At 43.9% G+C, this 13,376-nt stretch overlaps 1 protein-coding gene across 1 annotated transcript in view; it reads left to right on the top strand.

Moving 5' to 3' along the window:
• The window catches only part of grk3 (G protein-coupled receptor kinase 3), a 117,008-nt gene that overhangs the window by 100,763 nt on the left and 2,869 nt on the right, over positions 1–13,376 (top strand). The window contains exons 15-19 of the mRNA XM_080742733.1: positions 5,587–5,687; positions 6,692–6,758; positions 7,661–7,756; positions 9,623–9,785; positions 11,728–11,864. Of these exons, the coding sequence (XP_080598859.1) occupies positions 5,587–5,687; positions 6,692–6,758; positions 7,661–7,756; positions 9,623–9,785; positions 11,728–11,864 (564 nt within the window). The remainder of the gene's footprint in view (positions 1–5,586; positions 5,688–6,691; positions 6,759–7,660; positions 7,757–9,622; positions 9,786–11,727; positions 11,865–13,376) is intronic.

The raw sequence follows: 13,376 nt of genomic DNA on the forward strand, positions 1-13,376 counted from the left end.
ATATATATATTTTTTTGTTTTCCTAATAGCCATTCTACAAGCTCCGAACATGTCACATACAGGCCTGGAATTTTGTCATGTTAGGGTCAAGGCCACTTGGCCTTTAGTATCGTAAATCTTTTGAGGGCACAAAGGCCAAGTGCCAGGGCAGGAAGGCCATCAGTTAAAACAATGATTTTAAGTCCACGGTCATCATTAATTTAGCTTAAACGTCAAGTCTGCACTTTCATTGATTAATTGATTGAATACTTCATAGAAGTTTGCATAAGAAGAGTAGGCCTACAGGACACTACTTGATACAAGGTCTACTAATAGGATTTACCCCTTTATGTTTTGTCAGGAGACAAAGATTTACATCTAATGATAATTATTTCACACACCATTTCCTCTCATCCTTTTGATGAAAAACACAATTTTAAGGATTACAAACGGTCCCAGTACAGTACAGTACAGTACAGTACAGTACAGTACAGTACAGTACAGTACAGTAGGCCTACAGTAAGACAGCACCAGGCAGTAGACAGTTCATCCAACTGAACCCACAACTCAGTAGCCACAGCCTAACATTACTGAACAACACCTGCAGAACCACAAGTCCAGTAGCTAAATAAACACACGCACACGCGCGCACACGAGCGGGCGAGCCTGTTGAGTTTGTGTGTGTTGTTTGTTGCTACATGCTAGGCTAACGTTACTGCAGTACATGATATATGGATTTTATTTATTTATGGATTTGGTTTGGCCAACGCTAGAGTTGAGGTAAGTGTAAGCCTTATCATTCCTTTATTTTGTTGCGTGGCTCTGCGACAGATAAACATCGTCCCATGGTGCTTTGTAGTTTTGTAACTGCTGTGAGCACACTGACCGAGCGCAGTATGTCCATTCAACTCTCTCTCTAGTCGCGTGCGTGTGTGCGTGCGTGTGCGCGTGTGTGTGTGTGTGTGTGTGTGTGTGTGTGTGTGTGTGTGTGTGTGTGTGTGTGTGTGTGTGTGTGTGTGTGTGTGTGTGTGTGTGTGTGTGTGTGTGTGTGTGTGTGTGTGTGTGTGTGTGGTTGCGTGCGTGCGTGCGTGTGTGTGTGGTTGCGTGCGTGCGTGCGCGCTGCAGTCAGAAAGCAGCAGCTGTTTGTGAACAGACCGTGATGTGCGTCACAGGAAATATTTCATCTCGTCTCTGTTCGTGAACTAAAACGAAGACAGATTTTAGCCCAGTCTTTATTTTGTTAACTACATTTTCGTCTCCTCTTTATTCCTCAATGAAATTGTGAACTGCTTGGGCGTTTGTTAGGGCACTGGGGCACCACGGCCACTGTGGCCGTTCGGACAATGGACATGTCATTTTGTCGAGGGGCACACGGCCAAAGAGAGGGGCAACGACGGCCGTGAAATTCCTGCCCTGGTCACATCGCAAAGTGTTGTGAGCTTTTACATCGGCTGTTTTCGCCTATTAAGTATCTAGGTCCCTTAAAGCTGCACTGGATTTGAACCCAGACTTTTTTATTTTATTTTTTTTTCTCTCAGAGGATTAATTGAATCTCAACCATCAGGTCAAAATATGTGTCAGATCCTGACCTTTTGACCTTTGCCATGACCTTTTGAAGAGCGGGGAGATCACAACCACCCCAATTGTATAAGTTATGTTGAATTAACATACTCTACCATACAGATTGTATTCATTAAGAAAAAGTTAAATAGTGCTGCTTTAAGTTGTTAACGCACAAGGTCATGATGTCATTCACACATTGAGGAGGTTAGTCTCTCTCTCTCTCTGTGTGTGTCTCTCTCTCTCTCTCTCTCTCTCTCCTCCCGCCCTCCCCCACACAAGCCCCCGGTGGCACCAGAGAAAGCGCACGGCAGCCACACGGCCTTAATCTAACATCGTAATAAATCCAGATTAGGGATTTCAATCCAGCCACTTAAATCTGCTTCATCCCCCCCTCCCCACCCCCCCTGGTAATCCTCCCTGTCTTGTCTGCGGGCCGCTGGGGGCTGCTCTCTGCGCGCTGCGCTGGTCGCCCCGCTTGGGGCTGCTCTCTGCGCGCTGCGCTGGTCGCCCCGCAGCGTGACTCAGGCCTGTCCTGACCCAGTGCCGGCTAAGAATAGAAGAGCCTTCTCTAATAGATCCTCTGCACTGTTGGGTGGAAACCCCGTACGTCCCTCTGTGTTCACGCTGTCCACTTAAAGGACAACTTTGGTGTTTTACAACAAGGGTTCATATTTTAGATTGTAATTAGAGAAAAGAAAAGATGAGTGTTAAAATGTTTTCATTTACTGTTTTCTATTGTTTTGGCGATCTTTGATTTCAGTGGGTGGGGACATGCGTACAAGTGGCTAAATATGTATTTTTAGACACAATGAGTGTTACAAATGTGCACTTTAAAAAAGATATATTCAAAGACTTGCAAAAAAATAATGTTTTTTTTTTTCAAAAATAGCAGATTTACAAGCTCGCAGCGCAGCACTCAGTGCCGCGCTGTGAGCTTGTATATCTGCTATTTTTGAATAGTTAAAGCATAAAATAATGGTTAAAGTGGTTCAAATCTAGAGTGACACAGATTTTGTATCGTCGACTACCTTCTTTCACTGATGAAAACTGAATAAAAACTAAAGCTATGATGACTAAGACTAAACATATATTGCCAATTCTGTCAGAAAATAAAAACCAGACTATAATGTTAGGGAGGGACTAGTTGAGAAGAGATCCAGTAGAACTAAAAGACAAGTCATTTAATGTTTGGTCGCGCTCAGGGGTTGCGCTCTGAAAAGAGCAGATCTACAAGTTTACAACCTGTCGTGATTGGATATGTTCAGCGTGCAACCAAGTAAAATCGGCCATCAAGGCCTGCCAAAATAACTTTTTGCGGCGCCGGTTAAATTCCCGATCCGGACGACCTTTGCCGCGTGTCACTTCCCCATTTCCTGTCAGTCTACTGTCCTATCAATAAAGGCATAAAAGCCCCAAAACAAATCTTAAAAAACCAAAGTCCCAAACCAGTACTTTGTCTTTAGAAAAAAAATAAATATATATATATATATATTATTTTATTGCTGTAACTTTCCTTTTCTACCCCGGATCTACCATTGAGCTAATAGAGCTTGCCTGCTTGCTCAGGGGATAAATTGAATGTTGACCATCAGGTCAAAATTCTAGTCAGATCCTGTCCTGTGTCTAGGTGAGACATGACCTTTGACTCGACAGACACACTTCAACACTTCAAGTGTTGAGCACACAAAGGTATTTAAAATATACTTTTGTGCGACACTCTTGTATGATGAAGTAGGACATTTAATTCACACACACCAAAAAAAAGTTTGGAGATAGGAGGTTTCTGAGTGTTTATCAAAGTTTGATTAATGTTTTTTATTACATAAACATGATAGAAGAGAACCCAGTGGCGCAGAAAGTATTCGCGTTCATTACTTAACACACAGGATGCCTAACACGTCCACACACCGGTTCAGGGACTTGTTATCTGGTTACCATGGTAACCGATAGCCCCCCCCCCCGCGTCGCCATGGCCCGGGAGTGAGCGAAAAAACTCAGTTTCCCATGATTCTTCGCGGGATACAACATCCGCAGACTTCTGGCTCCCATTGAATTGTATTCACCCTGACTGCAGAAACATGGATATATCTTAGCGTCTTTTCCCATATCGCCCGTTTGGTCAGAACAGCCTGTTTTCTATGGACCATAACATACACACGGATCATCGCGGTTGTATTTTTTCTTTTCCGCTTGAAAGAAAAGTCCTAGTTTGAGGTTGTGGACTGGAAACACCCGCCCGCTCCACTGAAAACCGGGTAAATAAAACAGGAAAAGGCCTTGGCAGTTAATCTACTTTAGTTATGGCAAAACTATGGCAGCGTAAGTGTTAAGTAAAAGTACCTATCAATACCACAATGTATAAATATACTCTGTTATAAGTTAAAGTACTGTATTAAAAATGTACTTGAGTGAAATTACAAAAGTACTGGCATCATAATATACTTACAGTACCTAAAATAAAAGTACCACTCAAGCGGAATATCTCCATTTCAAGCTTTCTAAATGTATTCCGAACTCTAATTCGGGGTAATGCTTTTCAGAATTTACATTTTGTAGTTGAACTGGACCTTTCAGACGAAAAGTTATTTTTCGGAGCGAGTATGGACAGGCCTTTAATCGAATGCCTCAACACCTACAATTCCTACAAGTGCTTGTCAGGGACTCAGACTCCCTCCCCAGTTCAAATAAGATTATATTCCCAGCCTGAAAAAGTCTGTGAATAGAGGGTACACGCGTGACATCATCATCATACCCAAGAACTTATGCGGGAACGCCTACTGAGTGGCAAAATCTAACTTTCTGGCCTTGACAGCCCATACATCCAAACAGAAAAGTCCTGTCTGATTGCATTAAACGACATTAAACTCACTTTGCCACTTGATTTGCCATTCACTTTATGCATGCGCAAACCTTCTATAGCATGGGTGCCCAAAAGGTAGATTGTGATCTACCAGTAGATCACCAAGGGTGTGCAGGTAGACCACATGACATGCCTCTAAAAATATATAATTAAAATATAAAAAGAATATGCCAATATGACATCAAGAAGGGCCTGTCAGCTGCCTTCATGGCTTCTAATGTAGGCAAACCTCCAATGCAATACTTTGTTAGCCTGGCGGGGCCCGACATCATACTGTGTTCACTCACTCATTCCTTCCACAGTGTAACGTCTGGCCTTCCTGGCATAGGCAGCGAGTATCCTGATTATTTTCTGATCGGGGCACAACAAACGTAGTCTTCCTGACAACAAGTGAAAAGCTTTCCCTGATTGGTCCATGTGTAGACGGTGACGTAGATGCATGCTGCAGCATTTTCAAAACAACAATGGCTGCCCTCGCGATGCAACAAGTGTAACAGTTAACGCTCTAACGATAAAACAAGCAATAAGTGCAGTTATTTCAGAGTTGGAATCAATTACAACAATTAAAAAGGACCATGGGGGATGCGCTAGCGGAGTTCATCGGCCGAAAAGACGTGTTTGTTTGCCGTTCTTCCGACTGGCTGAGAGATGTTTTGCTACGCTGATTGGTTGGAGGAGTCTGTCTGTCAAGGCAAGTACTCCCGCCCACTTTTCAAGCTGCCAATAGGCCGAAGGCCAGACGTTATACTGGGGAAGGAATGAGTGAGTGAACGCAGTATGACGTATGGCCCCGCCAGGCTAATACTTTGTTCAAGAGTCAGTAGCATTACAAAGAACCCCAAAACTTACCACAGAAATGGGATAAAGACATTTCCCCCAGTATTTCCCATTTATTTCCCCCTTACAGTTAGTTTGTTTGTCTAAAATGTAACGCCCAGTGCTGCTATTCCAAAGCCCCCCTCAGGCCCTCAGCTAAAACATTTTGGATGGGTAGATCATGTTGAGCTAGTCATTTTAAAAGTATATCTCACATCAAAAAAGTGTGTGCACCCCTGCTCTATAGAGTATAGAGAGAGAGAGAAGCCAGACTGGTTAAGTGGCTGAGAGGTGAAAGTGATCAGACTGTGTCGTGTCATGTCGTGTGGTGTTGGTGCGTAACTGTTTTTGACTTCCTCTTGTTGCAGAATGTGGAGCTGCCAGATTCCTTCACGGAGGAGCTGAAAGGTCTGCTGGAGGGACTGCTGCAGCGAGACGTGGCCAAGAGGCTGGGCTGTCTGGGCCGAGGGTAGGACGCGTGCACGTACACACACGTAAACACACACACACACACACACACACACACACACACACACACACACACACACACACACACACACACAGACAGACAGACACAGTCATTAGCCTATTCGTCTCATGCCAGACTATCTTGCACAATCTTCTAATGCTACAAAGAATCAGAGAGCGACAACAAGAAGCTGTCATCGGCACTTCAGACAGAGCATTCGACCAATCACAGCAGAGTGTTTAGGACAATGTAGCACTACTGTGACACTCCCCTTCCCTCAATGACCACACATGAAGCTAGATAGCATTTTTAGGTTTTAGAAACTTTTTTTAACTGATTAGGTGCGTGGTCTACCTATGTCATTGTTTTTCTAGTTTGATATTCCTATGCATTGGTATATTGTTGTTGATGTACCGACATATTATCTTGCTTATTATATTGATGTATTATACCTGCTTATTGTAAGTCGCTTTGGATTAAAAACGTCTGCTAAATGCCTAAACTGTAAAATGTAATGTGAAACATCTTTAACGTATAGTTTTATTAAGCAGACAGTTAGCTCATTTAGGTTTCCGTGTCTGTTAAGCAGACAGTTAGTTCGTTTAGGTTTCCAGCAGGATTTATTTAGGTGAGCGCACGGGCAAAACTGAAGTGGGGGAAATGACTCACCTTTCTTCTTCTTTTTTTTATTGATTATGTAATAAAGACCTGTTCATAAATGACTTCATCACTTCTGCAAATGAGCCTTCATATATGACTAGCTCCATATATGAATAGCCATGATCCTCCATATACAGTATGACTGGCCATGGTATTGATAGTTGACAAAGTAAAATACTAGTATGTTGGTTTTGAATTTAAGCGTGGCCAACACTGCCACCTGGTGAATGGATGTGGGATAACATGTTTGAAAATGAGCTCTCTCTCTCTCTGTCTGTCTGTGTGTCTCTCTCTCTCGCTCTATCGCTCTCCCCCCTCTATCGTTCTCCCCCTCCCCCTCACAGGGCACCAGAGGTGAAAGAGCATCTATTTTTCAACGGCCTGGACTGGCAGCAGGTGTACCTCCAGAAGGTGTGTGCTGCTATTCTCTGCATCAGTTATGTTGTTCACTTTAGTTCAGGGAATACTGATAACACATTTAGTTTAGTGTTGTTTAGCTGTCAGCCTACTGCTGTTTTCTTTTTGGGTCAGTGAGTGTGCTGTCAGCTAGACCTGTGGTTCTCAAACTTGTCTTGTAAATTGTAAATCATTTTTTATCATTTATTTGTCGCCTTTACAACGAGGTACAGCTTGTAAGCATCTGGCATTCGTGGAATGAGCAACACAGCCAAACGTGTGGGTAGCGCTGACCCAGAATTTGCCACAAGTCGGCCAACGTGGTTCTGTTGGTCACTCTAGCACGTACAGCTCGCCCAAGCTGATCCCACAAGTGTTCAAATGGGTTGAGGTCTGGACTCATGGCAGGCCATTCCATCCTCCCCTTTCCCAAATTCTAGAGGTACTCTGTGATGATCCTGGTTCTGTGGGGGTGAGGGTTGTCATCCTGGAGGATAGCATTAGGTCTCAAATTCTGGCAGAACCCATGCTCAGGTGCTAGGCACACACCTGTGACTGGCACATACCTGTGACTGGCACACACCTGCCAGCACTCGAAGCCCAAAATGAGAGTGAATGCCAGCAGAACAGCATTACAGGCCATTTTGGCAAATCTTGGGTCAGCGCTACCCACACGTTTGCCCGATGCTTACAAGCTGTACTTTGTTGTAAAGGTGACTTCCAAATACATCTAATTCTGGGGGACCTTGATTTTAAAAGGTTTGAGAACCACTAATATATAAACATAGGTTTTTCAGAAAACTGTTGGTATTTTGAAAACGTTTGTAGAATTGGGTCCTCGGGTCTAAAACGGGTTAAGCAGTCCAAAGTAAGTGTTTGAAGCATCTTGATGACTGTCTTGTTGTTGTGTCCTGCAGTACTCCCCGCCCCTCATCCCTCCCAGGGGAGAGGTCAACGCTGCAGATGCTTTTGACATTGGCTCCTTCGATGAAGAGGACACCAAGGGCATTAAGGTAACACACTCGCGCGCGCGCGCACACACACACACACACACACACACACACACACACACACACACACACGCCTGCTTTCACTACTTAGTAATACTATCCATTTCCCATACTTTGTCACCAAGTACTGTTACAAAAGAGAAAAGCCATTCTAAAAAGGATAACACACGAAGCTCTCTGCCCATTGTGGTCCATCGGTTTGGGACGCATGCATGCTGAAGATAGCTGATCTACAAGCTCACGACGCGTCGCGCAGATCTACTATTTTCAGAGCGCAACACCCAAGACAACCAAAATCAAAGAAATTCCATAAATTAGATTAAATCTTTTTTGGCTTGAGTACCCCCTTTCGCTGATTTTTGAATCCAAGTACCCCCTTTATCCAACAACAACATTTTCCCAACTGCAATTAAAACCATAACTAGCGGTATATGATAACCCCCCTTTTCAAGAATATAACATCACAAAACATAGACAAAGGGAGTGAGAGTTTCAACACTGGCCAAAACAGTTCAGTACAGTTTTCATGTCAATAACTTGCATTCAAACACATCCCAGTTGCCTGGTATGTGTTTCAGGCTCACAACAAGTTCATCCAAGTGTCATGTTGTTTCTCCTTCTAGTATCATGATTTATACTTCTATTTTTCTTTTTGGGGGGCATTATCTTGAGTACCCCCTGCAGTACCTCCGCGCACCCCTAGGGGTACACGTACCCCCATTTGAGAAACACTGAATTAGAACACAAAATGTTTAATACGTGGTGAAAACAGTCGATCTACAGCCTGCAACGCGGCGCGAAGTGCCGCATTGTGAACTTGTAGATCTGCTGTTTTCACTAGTTTGGGTTCCGGGCAAACGTCTAATCTCTCTTTTGGGTCTCGGGCTAAAAGGTTTGTGAACCGCTGGGCTAGAGGACACCTCAGGTCAAAACTATTTCTTATTTCACTGTCCTGCTTTCCAGAATGACACCGTGTTCCTCTGCTGTCATGGTAGATGTTAATGACACGGTGTTCCTCCTCTGCTGATGTCAGCTTAGATAGATGTTCTACTTGTTTGTTATCCTGCGTCTGACAATGTTAAAGGAACACTTCACCCAAGAGATTACTTTGTTTTTTTAATGCCTAAAAGAAAGAGAGAAAAAAATCAGAAACACTTACTGTAGCACTTGCCTACCCTCAATGACCATACATGTATTTTAGATAGCATTTTTTATATAGAGTGATGTCAGGCCATTTTCGACTGGGTTAGTATTTCAATGCGTTTGATGTATTGATGTTGATGTATTGATATCAGGGCATATGAGCGGAGTGGAGCACAAGCGGTGCGGGGAGCGGAGCGAGCCGTTTTTTTAGTTGAGCGTGAGCGAGAGACTTTTATAATGGGTCTGAGCGCCGACCCTCCTCCGCTCCGAGCCGATCCTGTTGGGGCGGCGCGCCGCATGTTTCCAACAAAACAGTGGCGAGTGGACAGCTCTCCAAGTCTCCATCAAAGCCGAGGCTCACGTTACCGCAGCCATTTGTGTTGGGAACACACTGGCAAAGGAGAAAGTGTTTCCGACATGGTAGCAAACTACTTTTTTGACTCTGATTGACAACCTTGAGCGGAGCGTGGAGCGAGAGATGCGAAAATCAAGTTGAGTGACAGAGCGGCGGGGAGCAGAGCGGCCCGGTGGCCGACCAGAGTGACGAGCGAGTGGGACAAGAGCCCTCTGGAGCGCGGAGCAGCTTTTGTCACCGCTCCACTCCGCTTGTGTGCCCTGATTGATATATTACCGTGTGCTGTCCTAGCTTATTGAAAGTCGCTCTGGATTAAGAGTGTCTGCTAAATGTCCAAACCGTAACACCTTGGTGTGTCTGTCTCTCTCCAGTTGCTGGACAGCGACCAGGAGCTGTACAAGAACTTTCCTCTGGTCATCTCGGAGCGCTGGCAGCAGGAGGTGGCAGAGACCGTCTACGAGGCCGTCAACTCCGACACGGACAAGAACGAGGCTCGCAAGAGAGCCAAGAACAAGCAGCTGGGTCACGAAGAAGGTGAGAGCTGCACACATTACACCGCATAGCAGTGATGGGCAGTAGCTAGCTACAAATAGCTTAGCTACATAGCTTAACTACATTTCTAACTAGCGTAACAGAAATTTGCTACATTTCTCTGGGGTTAGCTTGTAGTGAAGTTGAGCTATATTTAATCAAGAATACCTAGTAATGTAGCTTTTCATTTTCCAAGTAGCTTGGCCATCATGGTTGGGAAAAATAAATAAATAAATCGACCACTCAATTTTGCAATAGTGTCCCCAATATTGAGGGGTACATATTTCATTTAAAGCCAGAAGAGGGTTTCCAGTTTCAGTTTGTTGTATAATAAACAACCAAACTGAGCATTTTTTGCCTGCCCATTTGTTTGGTGGAAAGTTGTTCTTGATCAAAAAATGTATTAAAAAAAAAAAACGTATTGATGTAGCTCACTACTTTTGCCCTGTAGCCTGTAGTGTAACTTGCTACATTTCTCTGGGGATAGCTTGTAGTGTAGTTGAGCTATAATCAAGAGTAACTAGTAGTGTAGCTTACTATATTTTCCAAGTAGCTTGGCCATCACTTCCGCATAGTATACCGTTGTTGCCGGGCAGAAACCTGTTATCTCCATATTCTAACTGCTTGTGTTTTTTTGTCAAATTAACGCTCTTACTTGATCTGGCTACAGCGGCCCAAAAGTAGCAGATCCACAAGCTTTTCTAGCTACTTTTTTATTTGAATCCTGAAAAGTAACAGTTTGGGACATATGAGGTTTGAGGTTGAGAGGATATATAGATATATATAGGCCCTGTTTGGGGCCTGCTGGTTGGTGTTGGTATTTTTAGCTGAACCCAGCAGGGTCAGAGTGATGCTGAGTGATGAAGTTGGAGCTAGAGCTTGACCCACAACCAAGGTTTCTGGCAGAGAAAGCTAGACCATCAATTTACCAACTTACTGGCTTCCCAATCAATTTAAAACAAACTTAGAAATTGATTACAGTGTGTTGTTGAGAACTTAACTTTCAAACAAATTGTCACTTTTTAGATAGATACATTTAAATTAACACTTATGTTGCTATGATTTTTTCTCTTCAATGTCCCACGTTGCCATGGTTACCATAGACTTCCATGTAATTGCGCAATTGTGTAAAAAGTGCACGCCCATGCCTAGATGATGCACCACGTGTGTGCACACTGTTCACAGCTTTCAAACAAAAAAATCCGCTTGGAAATCCGTTCAGGCATTCATGATTTATCAGCCATTATGTTTTCTTCAGATGTAAACAAACATGGCTGCCATGTTTGAAAGAATGGGTTGGTATGGGGGTTAAACATGCAATTTCGCGATCGCGATCATGCCTAATACATTTCTGGAGGTCAAAAAAAAACATTTTGAATTTTTTTTTTTCTTTTTTTCAAAAACTTTTTTTTTTTTTTTTCAAAAACGGCCCAAACTCGGGAAACTCGGGGTTGGCACAGCGGTAGTACCTTTTCAAACTGGGTTGGCACCAGATGTGTTAAGTATCCGTCCGATAAAATAGCAAGTTGTTGTGACGCGTTCTGAGCTTTCACAGTAGACGTGACATTTTTGAAAATACAAACGCCCAAAACATGGATGCCAGGCTGAAACCAGTGAAACCATGGCCGATATGTCGGATCACCCAGACTTGACATTAAAACCCAGGACGCATTTTAACCCTTTTAGGAAACTTAAAATTCTCACTGTCGGGCAGAAACCTCATATCAAATCTGTGCGTTAGTTTGTTTTATTCTCGTAAATTAAAGCCCTGCTTCATCATACAAAAGTGTCACGAAAAATAAAAGCAAAATACAATCTAAAGATATTTTAAAATATATTTTCGGAGGTGTAGTTCCAGACTCTTATGTAATAGTTGTCTTGCTACGCAAGACTAGCAAAGGACTGTATAATGCTCGGCTACATGTTAGTGTTGTTTGTTTTCCAGACTATGCGTTGGGGAAGGACTGTATAATGCACGGCTACATGCAGAAGCTGGGCAACCCCTTCCTCACCCAGTGGCAGCGCCGCTACTTCTACCTGTTCCCCAACCGAGTGGAGTGGAGGGGAGAGGGGGAGTCACGGGTGAGACACACACACACACACACACACACACACACACACACACACACACACACACACACACACACATGCGTCTGGAAGTGAGCTTGTCCTACGGTTAGGCTGCGTTCACACTGGCAGATATATACGGGATAGTGTTTTCTGCTGGTGATTCAGTCAGAGTGTATCAAAGGGTGCGTTCGGAAATGCGCACCGGGTGTGGTTAGGTTTAGGGGTTAGGGTTAGGTTTAGACATAGTTTTACTGAGGTTAGGGTTAGGTTTAGGCACTCACTACACTGAGCACACACCCGGTGCACATTTCCGAACGCACCCTTTGATACACTCGGACTGAATCTCCTGCAGAAAACACTATCCCAGATATATACAGAGCTACAATGGAAGCCAGCGACATGAAGATACAAAGCTACAGGCCTTTCAGCAGGAAAAATGGTCTAAACAGACCACTGGTCTGTTTAGACCAGTGGTCCTCAAACCTTTTAGTGTCGAGGACCCCCAAATTGGCACTTATCAGCCCGCGGATCCCCATTCGAAAACATATGCCGTAAAAGAAGGTTTTTACGGCTCTAGCAGTGATTTCCCAACCATTTTAATTTCAAGGACCCCCAGTTTGACTTGCATTATAGGCTGCAGACCCAAATGTAAAGGTTTTATATTGTGAAATCAATCAGTGTACACATTTTGGTTCCATTTTGACACACTTCTGGGTTACAGACCCATAAGGGTCCATTTGGTTCCTAACCATCATTTAGCTGGGGAGCCCCTGGAACTCCCTCAAGGACTCCCTACTTCCAGAGTGGAAAACGCCTTGCGTCTCCATGTAAACGGGCAACACTGGGGAATCTGCAAAGCGATGTCGGCATGGCTCACGTTGCAGGATAAAATTTGAGAACGTTGTAGTCTAAAGCCCTTGTTGTCTGTCGCGTTTGTCAGTGAATGAACATTGTGTGTCTGTCTGTCCAAACTCCACACTTTGTAGGACACGTGGCTAAAACATTTTAAAACCAACACGGTGAGTGCTAAAAAACCCAACACCAGCAAACCTCCCTGTTACTCTACCTAGAACTGGGCAGTTAATATATCAAAACCGATATGTATAACCAGCCCTACCTCTTCCTACGTCCTTTGAATTTACACATGGTTTAGAGCGGTGTAGTGGACAGTGTCCTGCTCTAGGTGTCAGTAGAGAGCCTCTTCCCTCACACCCTGGCCGAGCTCCTGCTAGTAGGAAGACTGTTCAGGACTCTCTGCTTTCAGTCTAGTGCAGTGGTTCTCAAACAGATCTTTAAGGGTCCATTTCAAACCCCCTTTAAGCCTGAGGGTTCCTGGCTGGACCCCTCTTTGAGAACCACTGGTCTAGTATGTACCAGTACCTATGATTTATTTTAATAAAGGCATAGCTGTCAGACTTAGATGTACCAATGTGCGAGCTTTGACAATACCGTTGAATGCTGTCTTGTGTGCTTGCGCACTGGCACACCATAAATCTAACACATATGATTAACTGCTGCTTTTTA

Source organism: Nannobrachium achirus, assembly GCF_963921795.1.
Source record: "Nannobrachium achirus genome assembly, chromosome: 15".
Lineage (NCBI taxonomy): Eukaryota > Metazoa > Chordata > Actinopteri > Myctophiformes > Myctophidae > Nannobrachium > Nannobrachium achirus.